This window comes from Nasonia vitripennis (assembly GCF_009193385.2).
Source record: "Nasonia vitripennis strain AsymCx chromosome 5 unlocalized genomic scaffold, Nvit_psr_1.1 chr5_random0002, whole genome shotgun sequence".
Taxonomy (NCBI): Eukaryota; Metazoa; Arthropoda; class Insecta; order Hymenoptera; family Pteromalidae; genus Nasonia; species Nasonia vitripennis.
The window spans coordinates 2,513,494-2,532,367 of NW_022279652.1; the positions used below are offsets into that span (position 1 = coordinate 2,513,494).

The 18,874-nt window shown below is 32.5% G+C and overlaps 1 protein-coding gene across 1 annotated transcript in view; it reads left to right on the forward strand.

The window, feature by feature from the left end:
* LOC100116976 overlaps nt 1-18,874 on the forward strand; it is a 163,508-nt gene that overhangs the window by 40,992 nt on the left and 103,642 nt on the right. Inside the window, exon 7 of the mRNA XM_032602143.1 lies at nt 14,392-14,539. Coding sequence (XP_032458034.1) covers nt 14,392-14,539 — 148 coding nt within the window. The remainder of the gene's footprint in view (nt 1-14,391; nt 14,540-18,874) is intronic.

Here is an 18,874-nt window from a genome sequence, read left to right on the forward strand (position 1 = left end):
TTGCGGCGGATAGCACCTCAACGCCAGCGATTAACCCGTGTTGCAATGCAGCTTATCCCGCTGCTTCTTCTCGTGGATACCGCACCTTCTAGTGCGTGCTCGGCTACTCATATGCGTTGAAGCTACTTGTTCAACACCCGCGTAGGCGGCGGTAATCGCGGGAAGGAATCAGCAACGTGGCGGTCGTTAAATAATAACAAAAAGTCGTAAAATAAAAAGACTAAGGTTATATTTAGGCTCGCGAGATAAACGTGAATTTACAATACATTGAGAGACAAAATAATAATAATACACGAGTCGCAACAACTTTGCGACTCGCCGCGAAACCGGAGTATTTGCGCTCGACGCGTGTTTCGCCGCGAAGGTCGCGCGTCTCGCACCACGCAGATGGTATCCTCGCGCACAATCTCTCTCTCAAGCACTGCGCACATCCACACTAACCTTCTGCTGGTCTTCTCGATGACGCCGTCGCCAATTATCGAGGTCTAGCGCTGGACCGCTCGGCAGGACCTGGATCAGCCTAACGCACTCGCACACACTCCTTTCTCTACGCCGCACGTACCGCGGAACACCGACAGACGCACTTTCGCGATACGAGCGAAGCCGCGTGTTTACAATTCGGGAGCCGAAAGCTATATGTCCTCCTCGCTGGATTAGCCCGCGCGCTCGCTCGTTCCGTCCCTCTCGCGCCTTCGAATTTCGCACGTGTTTTTCTATCGCGCGCGCGACTCTACGTACTCTCGTCGCGGCGCAGCGGTACTCATACCGCTTCGTGTTAGCCGCGGTGCTCAACACGTTACAACCGTCAAACGTTTTGAAAAAATGTATAACAATAAAAACAATTATATCTATTTGCTGTGAAAATTTTTAACCATTTTGATGACTAGTTTTAAAGCTAAAAATCGAAAACTAAAAAAAAATTGGTTTTCTATGTTGTACGATTACGGGAGTAAAAAGGCTTTAATTAAGTTTAAATTTTGGGATCTTTTGATCACCTCGGCTAGGTTCTTTTTGCAGCTTATAAACCGTTTAGTTTAAAAGATAGCAGGATTCAAATTCTTTGTCTCTCACCCTGTATACCCTGTATAACTTAAAATTACTATTTCTGTTAAACCTTATAACTCGCTAACTAAAGTTCAGAATGTCTCAAAAATGTACTCCTTATGTAAAATAATCAAGATTGAAAGTATTCAAAAAATCATTAATATACTGTATATTTGAACAATATTCTATCTATTTGAACTACAACATTTGTTGGAAGAAGATTCGTGCTGAAGATTTGGCAGCGGTTTTTGTTGTATACTCATAGCGTTGTACCATAGACCATGTTTGGCCATTCGGGAGGTAATTTTGATACCTGGACATTGTCTGCTGTAGTTAAAATTTTTCTTGGTGCATTTGTTGTATACTTATAGTATATTGTATCATAGACCTTGTTTTACTATTCGCTAGAATAATACATGTCGAATGGTTATGTATCAGTAAAAAATGTATAACCTAAATTAGGGGCAAATTTTACCCAGTTTTCATCGTGTAAAATACACGAAGGGAATTAGTTATTGTTTAACAACCTAAAAAACTGGGCAAGTACAAATTTTACTAGTGATTTTCGTCTTGGGTATAAATTATACGATTTTTATTAAGAATAATACATATAATAATGAAAAACAATTAATAATATTTTAAAAAAAGGAAATATATTAAAAATAAAGTATATACACTTATATTTAATCAATAGCTAACACTTAACCATTAAATTAGAATAATTAATATTATTATCAGTATAATATCGTACGCAACTTTCCCTGCCGGCTGCTATGCTACTACGCGCCCCACGAAATATGACTTATATTACTTCATTAATATACTTTTTCATTTAATATCTTGCAACTTATAAATTTAAAATTATCTTATTATTATATTCAACTTAAATTAAAGACTTCAATGTTATTAACTTTAATTTTTATATTAGTACAATTAAATTTATCAAGTGGTGCGGCAGCGCCACGAAAGCGAGTTTGATAAGCAAACGAAGCCGCGGTGCCGCGACTAGCGGTGTGTGTGTCAAAAGTCGACTTTTACATTTGGTTACGACATTATGGTGCAAATAATCAAACCAAAGATATAATAATATATTATAAGTTTTTAGATTTTAAGTTAACATACGGATTGAACAGATTCAATAAATTACAAAAGCAAAAAAATGTTCATAGGCTGAAAAATCAGTCCAAACATCCAATCAAGTTATTTTTAGGCAAAAACTCGAAAAAGTACTCGAAGCTTTAAGTAACATATCACTGTTTTGAAGCAAGGAAAACCCATAATATTCGTTAGATATATGTAAAAACCAGACAATCGTGGTATTTAAGTAGATTTTTAACATCCCAGATTTATTTTGCAATCAAAACAAAAAAAGTTCGAGTGTGACTCGCACACCCCTAGCCGCGACACTATTTACTTCTATATTGGTGTTCGGATTTTACAGTATCCAGAAAAAATACATATTATTACTGTTTTTAATTAAACTAGGAATTAAGGCGCGCTTCGCGGGCTCCTAATTCTATCCCTGTCTAATAACACTGGTAGAAAATTCACCATAAGTGTTGGGCGGAACACTAACTTCTCCTAATATTTTATAAGCATGTAACATATTACCATATCCATTTTTACCATAACTATTTTTGAATAAATATATTAATAATGCCCAATGTCGTCGTCATTAAGGTTTGGGTAGTAAATTTGAAGAAAAGTTCAGTATAAGAGTGAGTGGGTTCGTCTATCACTACAATGCCATCTATTTGCATTATAAAAAAGCTATACAACTGAAATTTCACAAAGATACTTGCTATGCTACCTAGAAACATGTAACCTACATGATTATGATTTAACCGTTTTCATTCATATTTTCACATCATTAAGGCCCATATAAATTTTTTATTTCAGCGCATCAAATTTTGCTTATAGACAGTTATGCAGAAACTACCATGTCTATCACGTTGTATTTCTGGTTTCTAGTGTATTTTCACATGGAGAAAGTGATAAGTATTTTAGCTTTTTTGTCAAAGCATTAATTAGAATTTTGACTTTTAACATTTGTGAGAGATTTTGAGACCGATACCTGTTTTTCCATTTTTGCATTTATTCTCATTCGAAAAATAACATGTATAGAGAGCTCATATTTTGCATATAGATTTCTTTTGTGATTGTGGAAAGATATTTAAAATTGAATCAACGTTAACTAAAATACTTTTGTGTTCGACTACAACACCCATGATAATTATTTAGTCGCATGAGTTCGCATTCACATCAGTGTCAGAGTCGAAATCAGAAGTTTTTCAGTGAAGCTCGATTCAACTTCAAAAATGAAAAAACAGGTATCGGTCTCAAAATTTCTCACAACTATTAAAAGTCAAAATTCTAATTAATACCTTGACAAAAAAGCCAAAATATTTATCACTTTCTCCATGTAAAAATACGCTGGAAACCAGAAAATACAATGTGCTAGCGATAGTAGTTTCTACGTAACTGAACTGCGTAAAAAATTCACATGGGCCTTGATGTGAAAATATGAACGAAAACAGTTAAATCAAAATCATCTGGGTTACATATTTTTAGGTAACATAGAAAGTGGCAGTGTCATATTTTAGTTGTCTAGTAGCTTTTTTACAATTTAAAGGACATTGTATAATGATAAACTTAAACTTACTGACTCGGATACTAAACTTTTCTTCAAATTCATCTCTCAAACCTCACCGAGGGTGACTTTAGGCACAGAGACAGAGTATATCTTCAAACTCTTTATTCTTTTAATTGCACTTCTCGCTGAAATTAAAAAAAAAAACTAAATAATATTTACACACTTTATTACTACTTGAAATAGGGTTAGGATGCCACTTTTCAATACACATGTAAAACTTAAAAAAAAAATTTTAAATGAAATGTGGAAACCTTGAGACCAGATAAAATATATGTAAATATCATTACCAAATGTGTAGTGTTTTTAATGTTTTTATAATTTTTAATACCTCAAACATTTCTACCAGGTTTATGAGTTATGACTGTTTTGAGGGTTATGAATTTAAAGCGCGGTTCTGATCTCGTTGCCTAGGTAACCAGCCAGCAACCAATCAGAATCACGTATTAAATGCTTCACAACAAAGGCCATTATTTTTTAAGAGAGGATTTTTGCATCATTGGCATGTTTTTGTCCTAACCCATGATTCTACCCAAAATATTGGCAAAAAAACTGTTTCATTTTCAAAATAAACGGATGTGTAATTCCCGAATGCTCAAATCATCTCTTTATTCTTCAGACCAAAAATGTTAGGACCTTGAAGTTTGTCACTTATAAACTAGCTATACGTATAGTTGGATATTGCTTTCCCACACACTTTTATCATATCAAGTGGCGCGGATTATAAGTGCTACAGATGTACAGGGTGACTGTACATCTGTAGCACAGTGTTATATAATGTCCAAACCTTACAATTCATAGTATCAAACATTAGAATGGTGATATAAATTGTTTAGAGTACAAAATACTCCTCAAAACTTGTAAGAGGGAGAAACACTGTTCACCTATATAGATATACTGATAGCATGGAATGAAAACTTTAAATGGTTGTATCTTAAAAAAAGCCTCGTTTGCCCTATCCAACCTTTCCTCCATGATTTGTATTGCTATTTTACATCATAAGCTAGTTTTAAAAAAAATAAAGTTCGAGCGTTATCCTAAGAAAATAAATATTCCGGTGAACTACCTTAACCTATCTAGATACAAATTAAATATATTTTCATAACACGTGCATCGAAAACGCGCTTTTCGCCTACGAAAAAGTGAAGCAAAAGTCGATAAATATCATATATATACCATACAAAATCACTGACCAAAATTCATGACATTTTACTATGTAAATAAGTGTTTTTAGTCACTTGCCGCGGCTTTGTGAAAGATCCGGACCGTCTTCTTTACTTTACCCGAGCTTAAAATTTACCTTAAACATGCCCCCTCAGACCTAATGAAAGACATTTCTAAAAAATATTTATTAAATGTTGTTAGCAACAAGTACAGTGTGAAAAATCTACTTTATATTAAAACAATAAAATAAGCAATTTTGTAAAAATCCACCAGAACTAGTGAATCATTCCGGTATGACAATTATTTCATGATAGATATGTGGCAAAAACATGAAACCATTATACTACTGCAGAAAAATGAAGAAAAAATTGGATTTAGTTTAGTTCATTTTTTTAATAACTAATTACTAATAATGTGTATGAATACATATACCATACAGCATAGTAAGATTGGTCCAGATATGTCGGATGCGGTGAATAATCTTCTCAGAAAAATATGGCAAATATGTTTACTCGTATTATTAATCTAAAATATTTTATGAATCATATGCGACACATAGACATATATGTATATTTTACATACATTATCAGAGGTGATCTTAAGATTAGGTACAGTTGAGAGGGATGCTGCTAACAATTCTTTGTGCCGATATGCTCTTTTTTCAAAGTTATTTGTTTGTGAACATAAAATGACAAATGCTGTGTATATTCATGCATGTCACAAGATGTAATCTGCAGATTCGGTGCAGATAAAAGGAATGCTGCGAATAATTATTTCTGTAGATATGATCTTTTTTTTTAAAGCAATGTGTTTGTGAAAATGAAATGACGAAAATCTTTAAGTAATTATTTTCTTTATGTAAATTCTAGTAAATCGATATTAAAATCGCTAATTACTAGATAATTTTTAACGTTTTTCTTTTTGATAAGATAATTGTTTAGGTCTAGTAAAAATTCAGACTTAGGAATACCATGAGATCTGTATACAGCCGAGATTTCAAGCTTGCTATTGTTATTTAGTTTTATCTAAGTGTTTATAATTTTTAACCTTCTCATCTCTACTACTTCCGTGGTTTGGATTAGATTCGTATTAACAAAAGCTATAACTCTATCGTTCCTATTAATATTACTATCATTATAGTAACTCTTATACTCGTAATCGGGACCAATTAGCTCAAAGATATTGTAATTGATTTGTTCGAAAGTTTCGGTGCATATAATTATTGCCGGTTTATTAGTTAAACTTTCAATTATAATTTTTAGAAGTTAGCCTTAATGTTTCTAATATTTATATGTACGATAATGTTACTGCTTTTGTTAATGACTCTATTAAAAACATCTAAGTTATCACAAGTTTTCCGTTTAAGCACTGTATCTTTTTGAAATAAATCTAAAAAATCAAAAGTTTCCATTTTACGTACTTACGGACTTGGTCAGTTTGTCCTTTATATCCCTTAGAGTTGGTCTCATAGGATAGTCGGTGGTATCGATAAATTTATTGAGTGAGGTTAAATTGTAGATATATTGTTAAGGTAAGTGGCATAAGCCACGAGTCGGCAGTACATCCGTTCAGCACGGAGTCTTACGGGCAAGAATGAGAGTATGGTACAGTATCGCATAGTTTCACTCCACGGAGCCGAGTATACAGTATAGTATGGCGCTTAGAGTATATATGCGAGGCATGCGCACTATGCTCGCGTTTGCTCGAGCTTGTCTCGTTGCACGGAATCGTCGTCAATCAGTAGATGGCGCGACGAGTACCTTTTTTATGTATTACGACTGTATAAATTTACATATTACAACAGTTATGATTGTTATAATCCTGCAATTTAGATAAAAAAAAAATTCAATTAATATTATTTTTTGTTAGATTTTGTTAATATAATTAATACTTTTATCAAATAATTACAAAGAGTTTGAAAACATTTTTTAATATTTAAAATTTATTTCCATTTTATTCTATAACTTTAAAACCGGTCTTGTGTACTAGTAGCTATAACTACTTTTATAAAATGTTGGCTGTATTGAATATATTCACTTGTACTTGGCGGTAGTGAATTCTCTTGGAACGTTTTTAAAATCGTACTTTTGATTGGTTAGAATTTATCGATCCGGCAATCTGATTGGAGCATTTCAAAAACGTTCCACAAGAATTAACTACCATCAAAGTGTACATCTAATATTTAATAGTATATTTAATAATGACACCTCAAATAATTAAATATCATTACAATTAATTCGTAAATCGCGAGCGAAGCGAGCGTTCCTTGCTAGTAATAATTAAATTTATTAGCTACGTATGTAACGTATGGATAGTAATATTTAATTAATATCTTTTAAAAATGTCTTTCATTAGGTCTGAGGGGGCATGTTTAAGGTACATTTTAAGCCCGGGTAGAATAAAGAAGACGGTCCAGAGCCTTCACAAAGCCGTGGCAAGTGACTAAAAACACTTATTTACATAGTAAAATGTCATGAATTTTGGTCAGTGATTTTGTATGGTATATATATGATATTTATCGACTTTTGCTTCACTTTTTCGTAGGCGAAAAGCGCGTTTTCGATGCACGTGTTCTCGGTAGAAATAGTGTATAGTGTAAATATTTACAGTAGATATTTTTTGTTTTTTAATTTACGTAAAAAGAACAACATTTTATCGGACGAATATTTTGTTGTTTTTTTTTTGTAGGAGTTAACCTAGGCTGGACCCCGTAAGCTCCGATTCCACCAATGAGACTTATTGGTTCTTTTTAAAACTGACTGGGTTTTAGTCCTTTAAAAACGAGTGTAAATTATTATTTCTACTTCTTTAGCCCAGTAGTTAAATCTATCCGACATTATAAAGTTCGGCTTGACAGATTGAAAGAAGCTATCTCTATAAAAGCCTTAGTCGCGTTCTCCTCAAGTTTGTACAAATCTTAGCTGCGGTTCCTCTATTCTTTTATTTGAAAAAAAATATCTATCATCTAATACTAAAGGTTCATAGGAGATTATCCAGTTATTGATTTATTTTCATTCATCGATTCTTGTTATGCGTGATGTCAGGTCAATAACCTCATTTTTAATATAACTATACGAAGTTTCCTGCTCCTGTTCGCAATGCATTTATGGTGACTAGGTAATGCAGTAGTTTAATGTAGTATACAATATTACAAGGTAATGGTTATCACGCTCCAAAATGAGCTCTCATAATCATGTCATCAATCATATATTTCCAGAAAAATTTAAAATTCTGCCGCCTGATACTAAGCTCTAACAATTTAAGGCGTTTTTTAGGTTATGTATTGAAATTAGCATTCTTAAATTCTTGTACCAGGCAACCAATTATCAACTAAATGCTTCAAAACAACGACGCCCACTTATTTAAGAGATGATGAATAGGCTATTGTATCATATTTATTTTATGTAACAAACATTTAGAAATAGCCTTTATTTTAGGATAAGAGTAGCATAAACGTTTAAAATTTAATTGCGAATTCTAAATACTGTTACTATAATTCATGATGTGCTCTGGTGGAATTTTTTTTAATTGCAAAAAACAATAATATTAACAACAAATAATAAAATATAGAACTAGAAAAAGTTTAGAGAAACAACTAATTTTCAAACAAGTAACATAAAACGTACTTGAGATAAGTGTACAATTTTTCGGAAAAAAATTCGCGAAAATTGAGAACGCAAGTACTTTTTCACACAAAATACACAATTAATCCATCACGGGTGTGTACTGACCCAGTTTTTCTTCATGAATGCGAAAGCAATGAATTTATTGACACTATTCAATTTTGCTAAGTTTAACTTCAAACTAGATGACAAAAACGATACGTTCAGCTCTTGTTAAGAAAGCGTAGATTATTTTGTTCTTAAAAATTTAACATACATTTTACAAGTTATTATTACTAGACATGTTCAATGAACTACAAAGAGAAAAAAAACTAACGACGCTTAAGTCACGCATATGTAAATTTTTTCAGAGCATTGTGAAAAACTGCCTGTAGTGATATTGCGAATATCATAAACTTTTACCAAATAATCAAACAGGCTTCAAAGAAGTCAGTCCTGCATAGACAAAGTTTGTAAATGAACAAAGTTTATAGAAAAAGGATTTTAAAATAAAAGTGAAACTTTTGCTGTACTCTTGGTTTACGATAATGTCCTGTGTAAACGCTCTAACTAGCAAAGTAAGCTGACCTTAATTAAATGTTCTAAGAAGTCCTTTCTCTTTCTAAAGATTTGAACCTTGATCAGCATTGACACTACCCCCATAAAAGCTAGCGCCTCAATTGAATTTCTTAGCAAATACTTTTTTTTGGCTGCAAATTAATTTTTGATAATTAACTCGCACATCAATTACATTATCAAAAAATGCAATCAAGCCTTAAATATAACAGTTTCTTTGCGATACGTGGCGGGGTTCTGACCCAAACAAATTTTTTGGCACGTAGCTTCCTTCAACATTATGTATCGCTTTAATATCTGAATTGTTTTTACTTCATGTATAATTCTAGTTTTTGTACTTTTTCGTTTGATAGTCTCTCTCTCTCTCTCTCTCTCTCTCTCTCTCTCTCTCTCTCTCTCTCTCTCTCTCTCTCTCTCTTTCTCTCCTTCTTGTTTTCGCACAGCTATAATTGTTCAACTAAGCTCCAAGAGATATCACCCTCCCTTTTTTACGTGACATCTTATTTACCAACCTATATATTTGTAACAGGTTCAGTTCTAACAGTTGATATATATATATATATATATATATATATATATATATATATATATATATATCTGTCATTATGTCTTATTTTCTTAGACAATTTGAAGAATGTTATTTAACGTAATCTCTGTATTAATTTCATTTTGATGATATCGTTTCCTCACCACCAAACGGTAGATATCTCGGCGCTTTTTTTTTTGCAAGGAAATGTGATAGTTTTCCTGCCAAATGCAACAGTTTACTGCCATCTGACGGGAGGTATACGTGGGTGCCTTAAGTGAGAATTGACATTCGTCACAATAACGCGCGCCGATCGCCAAAGAGACAAACAGAAAAAGGAACTCTGCACGTTGGAGTTAAAATTCTAGTGATCGAAAAATTACCATGAAAAAACGCACGTGTGAAACTGAAAATCTTGTTTTTAACGAATTGCTAAAACAAAAACAGAATAAAACGAGCCTAAGTATACATTAAAATCTATTAAATAGAAGCTGAGATACAAGCAATGCAGTTTTCAATTATGCAAAGTATACGGGGTGAAAAAAAATTTGAAGCCTAATATCTTCGAAACTAACTGGTATCAAACAATCGAAAGAAAAAGATTAAGGTGCTATATAATGCTAATTAAATCCAAAATTTAAATTGATTATTGCCTTTTTACTCCAGTTATCGCGTCTTTTAGAAAAAACGACTCATTGTATATAGTGTGAGAAAACAAAATTTAGAAGCTTAATATCTTTGAAACTAATTGGTTTTATAAACAGCCCAGAGAAAGGGGTCAAGGTTCTATATAATGCTAACTAAATTCAAAATTTGAACTTGATTATTGTCTTTTTACTCCAGTTATCGCGTCACATAGAAAAACGACTTTTTTCAGTTTTTGATGTTTTTCTCAGGATCTGTCCCATGAAATGACTTACAATTAAAATGGAGTATAATCTTGATAACTTTCAAAAACCATGTTTTTTTTAGAAAGAATCAACATTTACTTTTCGAGTTAAAACAATTTCAAAACTTGCGGTTCATGGTGTATAATAAAAGAACGACGAATGATAATATGAAATTTCCGCGGTATAAAGATAAGTAATTTTATTCTCTTTTAGGTACACATTAAGACAATTTACTTTCATCAACTTTTCTAATAAGTTTATTAGAAAAACTGAAACCTCAAAACTAAAAAATCACCATAGAAAAAAACGCGTCCACAAAATGTATAAACGGACTGTTTTTCCACTATATGCTAGTGAAAACAAAGAAAATGAGACTTAGTGGGTTGAAATCCACTTAGTAGAAGCTGAAATACAGGAGTATACGAACGAACGCACACACACACATCCGTTCGGACATATTTCAAAAACACCATTTTTCGACTAAAAATACATCAAAACACACTTCCCACATGTTTTTACACAAACTCCAAAAATTACTGTTACAAGATTTCCTTAGGGAGGAAGCAAAAATTAATGGACTTTATTGCTAGGTAGATAACAGCCGCTTTGGGACTAGGTGACTCTTAATGCTTGTTTGGATGAAATATTATATATAAGTTACCGTCGCAGTCTAAATGCGCCTTACTTAAGGGGGAGTGGGAGCTTAAACTTCGCAAATGCGCCACGGGGTATTTAGTATTTTAAATGCCAAAAAAAAAACTAAAAGTCGGATTGACCTTTTCTTTTGGTAGAATAATTCACTGATCTTAACCCGACGCTGCGCTCATTATATTGATGAAATTTCGAATTAAAAAAACTTAATAAGTAAAATTGGGGTTTGAGGTTGGCTCTGCAATCGCGTAAACACGCATAAACACCCGCTCGTATTTCACAATTTCTAGAAAAACTAAAAGTCCGATTGACATTTTCTTTCGGTAGAATGAATAAATTCATTAAACTCAACACTATGGCGCTCTGGTCTTGGTTTTTCATGGCAAGCTTTATTTAAAAAGTTACATGAAGTAAAAAAACAGGGGTTTTAGCCCCCACATCCCCTCATAAGATATATAAAAAAGATGAAATTGCCTTGTGTTAATATAGCCCGATCTTGCGATTAGAACTCTGCTCTACGATATGCCTATGATTCTTCTGACAGTCTTTTCTATGTACAGTGATGACAAACAAAAAACTGTGCAGCCTAAGTTTTTGACTGCAAAAGATCAGAGTTAATATTTCCTACTGCAGAGTGTATTGTACATTTGGAAAAATAATTTTATATTTTAATAAATAGATCCTATGTACAAATACGACCTTTGTTTTTTATTCAAGGCATAATTTTTCACGGGGTCTGTTAAAGTCAAATCATTGATCACCCAAAGAATGTAGACTGCTTTTGAAGGTATGTTATATGATTGATTTCGGATTCGCCTTGAATAATTATATGTTTATTTATACGAAACATAGCAAAGTACCTTGATAGAAAATTAACTAACTTACTAGTTAGTCCACCAAATTATGCCAATGCTTAGCTAATTTGCTAGTCGAGATCTATGAATAACCAAAATCCCGAAATCTAATCAACGTACGCCTATTTAATTACCTGATTGTACGATTTAAAGTCTGTTATTTATTGATCTAATGCTTTTTTATTGATGATCAAAGATTGTGAAATCGTTGTTCGTGCTGTAAATTAAGTTGATTTAACTTTTTCTACAGTTCTACAATTTTAATTTTACTAGCGGTTGGCCAACTGCTGAAAAGAAAACCCGTGAGATAAATAACAGGATTTTCAGCCAACCGATACTGACATAATTAGCCAATTGCACAAGAATTGGAAAAGCAGTGGCAAACGAATAGTAAATGCTTTTACTAGAAAATAATTTCATTAAAGAGTCGCAGAACTAGGTCTCGAGTAAATAAGTCTTTTTATTAACTACTAAAATGTACATTAACATTTTAGTTTATACTTTACTTACAAGAAGGGAGATATCAGACTTTATGAAAAGGGGTTCCACTTAGATTTTAAAGATTTTTGTTTCGCTTTCTGGTACTCTAAAATAAATAAACCTACTTCTAATTTAGTCTCATGAGCCTTTAAGCGCGTGCTATACTAGATTTAAGTCAACAAAAAACGAAGTCGATTCAAATGCATGAAAACTTTCAAGATATCCGTGTTCTCGCATGCTTGTTTGTCGCGAAGTTATGAGATTAGAACAGCAGACAACGCCGTAGGACTGCTCTACCGCAGCAGACCAAAAAAAGGGAGTTCGAGATTTTCGCTACCAGCGCGCAAGTAAAGAGATCTCCTCTAAAGCTGCAAAGAGCCCGATCTACGGATCTAGGGATCTGCTGACGGGAGAGCCCACGGGAGAACCTGGACTAACGCCTCCATCGTTCGAGGATATACGCTTCCTTTCGTCTGGGATCGGGTTGTCAGAGTGAGAGGTGCCAGTCAAGACCGAATCCTCGCACCCGTGTACATCTCGCGTGTGTTTATCGCGGGTATGTCCACGCAAATCGTCGATGACCGTCGCTCGTCGCCATCAAGCTACAGTCCGTAGCCTTTTGTGACACGCCTTGTTAAAGCCTTTATAATTATCTCTCATGCAATATATAATTTATCATTTCGCAATTCATATCTTCGTGTTTTCAACTAGCCTGACTACAGCTAGTTTGGGACTGACGAGAAACCTTTAATCGGTGCACCTCACGGAGCTTGTGAAGTGACTTTGGAAAAATAAGTCCAGACGGAAGAAAAACGAAGTTACTTTCACTTACTTGTTGTTAATGGGCTCTTCGCATTCATAAACCCGAAGGCACCAGCGACTTACTTCACTGCTCCCTCCGGTTTACCGCAGAGCTTCCTTCAACATTGTATATTGCTTCAATATCAAAATTGTTTATACTTCGCATACAATTTTATAAAGTTTTTGTACTTTTTCGTTTGATAGATGAATCTCTTTCTCTTTCTTTGCTTCACGATTGCGTTCTGCTAGTGCTACCAACATAATTCTACGAAAAAACTCGGACTGAGAGTTATAGGTAATGTTATGGAGAAGTATGTATGTGTTTCGCGTTCCGCTTCTGCATAGCTCAGCTAATCGCAACGCGCGTATATTAGAAGTAAAATTCAAAGCTTCTGGATTTTTTCGAGCTTACCTAACGGAAGTGCTCTGATTTAGCCTCAGAAAATAATATGTTTTATTGAGTATTTTAAATGCCAAAAATAACTAAAATTTGAATCGACATTTTCTTTCAGTAGAATGATTTAGTAATCTTATCTATGGCGCTTAGCTTATTATATTGATGAAAATTCAAATTGTTAAAAGTTAATAGTAGAATTAGAATTCACCATAATATTAAGATTAGCACCCTAATCGCTTAAACACACTTAAACACTTTTGCGTATTTCACGACTTCTAGAGAAAACTAAAATTTCGATCGTCATTTTCTTTCGGTAGAGTAATTCATTACACTTGCACTATGTTTCTCTTGTCTTCGTTTTTTATTGCAAGCTTTATTAAATAGTTATTAGAGTAAAAAACAGTGTTTTTAGCTCCAAGATCCTCTTAAATATTAAGAATTCGCAGTAAAACAATTTTGAACACTTTACCACAATAAGGTACAAACTTTACTATTATAAATAATTTTAATTATTTTTACAGATAAATTTTTTACTTTTATAATAAGTAAACAAATATCGCCGCATTATCTGTGCTATCGTCAGAAAATTAAAAATATATTTTACACTTTAAACACTATCTCACGTCAACACATTATTTTTTTGCATCACTATATTAATAAATAAATAACAAAATTAATATATATATATATATACATATATTCAAATATCTATTCTGAAAAAATATCCTGTATGTCCTGTAAATGCACATCTTTCAGGGCGAAAGTTCAGGAACCATGTAGCATTAGGTGCTCAACTAGTATGGGATTGGTACCTAGTTTACAGTGCTATGTCTGCCTTTGTTTGTATCATTCTGAATGTGCTGGAAAACATGAAGTAAAACGGAGCCCTACTTTTGTTTGCAAGGTACATGTTAAAATTTCCTTTATGTAGAATTTCAGTATGCGGAGCTGAGTTTGATGACTTATATTGTCTTACAAATATTAAATTCAGGATAGTGTGAAAATAATTAAATGATTTTATTTTATATTTTTTAACTACAACAAAATGAAAAAATCAAGATAAATAATTTTGTGGAATTTTCATAAAAATTTGAAAATTTAATGTACAACCATTTTCATATTTTCTACTTCTATAACTTAATGTCTTCTTTTTACTTTGAAAAATGTTTAGATTATTTATGCATCCGCACATACACATTGCCTATTTGGAGATTTCTCCCAGTGTTGACTCCATGAAATCTCTAATCGTGGTTAGATCCTTTTCTGTGATTAATATTACTACGTCGTCTGAAAATACTACAATCTTTATTTTTTTTACTCTTAAAAGTTAAGATCTTGATAATTACTATTAGCCATGGTGATGATATGTGACTTTCCTTTGTGGTGTATCCTCTTGTATTATTTTTTCCATCGTACTGTCTTCCATCTCTAAGTTGATGATTCTGCTTTTCGGCATTTCCATCACCCACTTTATAGAGATTTGATCAACCTTGATTTCGCTTGATGCTTTGTCTATCGATACTATGTTAACGTTGTTGAAAGCTCGCTTATGTCTAAGAAAGCGCCTACTGTGTATTCCTTTTCATGTACAGCTTTCTCTATTGGTTTTGCGAATATCTATTTGGAAACTACTTGTCCGAATACACTTTTCTCCAAACTACTTTTTTGATGGACTTTTCGTTAAGAGATTCTTTTCGAAGATCTTTTTTTCAAATATTATTTTTCGAAATTTTTTTAAGGTTTTTTATTTTGAAAAAAATTTCTTTGTTAAAAAAATTTTAATATTCGAACTCTACCGTTCACAGAACTACGACTAGGATGTATTGGACAGTTGGTTTTAGAATCGGGATGCTTAGGTGACAGAGTTGCATACTTGAAAAAGTAACCACATAATCCTCATAAACAGAAGGTACCATAACATTGAATTAAATGTACTCATATAGATGTCAACTCTCTAGAAAGTAGCTTTCTTGACGCCTGCCTCAATTTTCTCAGCTCCGCGTTCCATTAGGATTTGGTGCTTTTGCGGCTGTATTTTATGGGGCATGCTTTTTGGAATGCCCCTTCCGCGACTCCTAGCTTTTTGACGGAATTTTTTATGTCTTCGTGTGCTAATTTCACCGAGATCTGAGTTTGTATTTATATTCCCAGCTTTTCCTCACTGACTCTGAGAACCTCGTCTAATCTGTTTTTCCTGTTTTATAAAGGCTCTAATTTCTAAGGTAAAGATTTGGTATTTAGGCGATTTATTATTTCTTTAAAAATGACCATCGATTTCCATCACAAAATTCAAAACTTTTTTTGTATTGACGGCGGAAATTAATTTATCTAAAAACAGCTAATAAAAGTTAAGAACTTTTGTAATCAATTTATAATGTGTCGATTTTGGACTTTAGTGATAATTAATAATAATAGTTTTAAGTTTTTATTAGCTTTTCATAACTTCTATTAAATTTTCGATATTCTGGCACAAAAATAAATAAATGCGTGTCTTCTAAAATATCAAATAACTTCTTGTAACTTTTAAAAAATATTTACATACAGTACCGTGGTGAAAATATTGACGTGATTTTGTGATGTATTAAAATTATGTATTTCCTCATGTAATTTTAATATGCGATTTGTGACGTCAGTTTGTTATGCATTGATTTCGAACGTTTTATCACGTATAATTTTGACTTTTTAGAAAAATTAAAATATTTCAGCTTTATGAAACATTTTTACGTGATTTTAGTATGTTATTTAATTACATGAATGTTTAATTCTATATACTTACTACTAAATACTCTTAAATCATTTAAACTTGTTAAAATGAGTTGCTATATAGGTGCTACCATGCGGATGGTAGTACGGAAAATGGGGTCTAATGAGATATGAATATTATTTTTTATATTCTTCAATTTAGTGAAAGTATTAAAAATGATTAATTTCTGAAGCATAAGCACCTATTTACCGCAATACCATCCACATGGTAGCACCTATATGGCCACTCATTTTAACAAGTATTTAAGAGTATAATTATTTTTGAAACAAATATTTATGTAATTAAATAACATACTAAAATTACGTAAAAAAGTTTCAAGAAGCTAAAGTATTTCAATTTTTTTAATAAGTCATAAAATTACTTGATGAAACGTTCGAAATCAATACATAACAAACTCACGTGACAAATCACATATCAAAATTACATGAAGAAATACGTAATTTTGATATCACAAAATTACGTCAATATTCTCACCAGGGTAATTACATTCACACGTATTTATAATTTGTATGATTAGTTAGTGATAGTTTTTTAAAAAGCTAATAAATCCTAAGAAATATTATAAATTATACTTAGCTTCCTTCGTAGAAACACTCAGCATCAGTTGGCGAACCGTTGGCTAAATTTGTAATTAAAAACGACACGTCATGGTTATTTTTTTACTATAGGGTATATTTAAAAAATTTTCCTCGTAAACATTTTATAATGTAGATGCGTGTAATTAAAATAAAGTTAAACCATTTATAAGAAATTCAGATATTCTGCAAAAATGCCTCCATTTGACCAACCAAATTGGTTAATTTTCTACCAGGGTTTATTTTCTTATATCGTAAAAAAATCTATAATCACCTGCTTTTATTGTTTTTAAAAACAAAGATACTGATAAATTCTACTACTCTTTACTAAGATCTAATAGCTATTATTAGCTTTTTCTTTGAGATTATTTAATACTCTCAAAAAACTAATAAAATTCAATAAAAGTTTAAAAACATCAAATAAAAAATAAATAATTGAAGGTTACAAACATCAATAAGTGTTATAAACTATTATTAGAGTCCAAATTTTACACTTTATAAGTTTTTATTAAAGTCTAATAAAAACTAAACATATAATTTTTAATAAAACTAAGTTTTATTAAGAATTATATGCATAAGATTATTTCTATCTGGGATAAGACAATTTTAAACATTGACTCACATCAAGAAAAGTAAAATAGTTACAAATGAATAATCTTTTAACGTGTTATACTAGATATTTGAAAATAGATTAAACACTGTATTAAATTTCGTATTAAAAGATATTTCTTTGCAATAAATCAGTGTTAATTATCTGGATTTCTAATAATTACAATCTGAAAATTTGTATAGTATTGATCGTATAAATTATGAATAATGATTTGTCTACTTTTTTAAAATTTAATCTATAAAGGTCGAAATTTCGGCTTGTAACGAAAGTTTCGAAAGTTTAATACAATAAAATAATGGATCGTCTAGATAGCAGATCCCCCCTCTTTCGGGAATCGCGATGAATCTCAAACAGAATTCTCCTATGACCTGATTAGAAGTTATTAAGTTCGGTTAATTATTGTGATAAGGTCTGAGTTTTTGCTCAAAGTCAGGTATATCATTTCTTCTTTTATCCTATTCTTAAAAATTGCCACGTTGTCTTTATTGCTTATTATAAGATTGTTAGAAAGTATGCTTCCAAAGTGTAGAAGCTTTTTTTTCATCATATGACATGTACACAAATGTGAAAATCACATTATGTGTTTCTTTGTTCGTGTATTATTGTAGTTATGCCATTAGTGCTATAATGGGAAAAAGTTTGAGTTTTAATGTTCTCTTTGGAACCATACCGGCTCTTTTCTTACATGTCGTTTGAGAATGGAACAGGTTATATCCTTTTGTCCTGAGTTCCTGAATTTTGTCTCTTGCGAGCAATGGTTCTTGGATCAAAGCTTTGTTTATGTATTCCTTCTCCATGAAGTCTCTGTCTGCGTCAAATTCACCTACAAATTTATCTACTTGCGCCTTTTTGGCTTTGCTAGTCTTTTCAAGGAGCCTCCTTTTGGTTTCTGAGTCCACTATCTCGACTGTGTTTCAAATAGGCGTATTATCGTCTTTAGTCGCTGTGTCGACCTGCATATCTTCTATTCGATCGGCAATGCTTGTTGGACTGACTTCGCCTGCTAGGAGTTCGGATTCTCTATTTTGTTTTTGCTCACATGATGTTTCTCGCGAAGCTCCTGTAGCTGATTGATCCACTGCAAGCGCAATGATGGGCCCATTTTAGAATTTGACTGGGGCTCAGTCGGTGTATCAGCTGGTGGGTTACTAACTGGGCTAGTTATATTGCCATTGTCTCCATTTTCTCTCAATTCCTCTCTTTATCGAAGATTACATTGTCCGCGGTCGCGTATTCGATATTAGCGACTAACCGAAGAGACTAGAGTAGGTTTCCGTACTGCTAACCCTG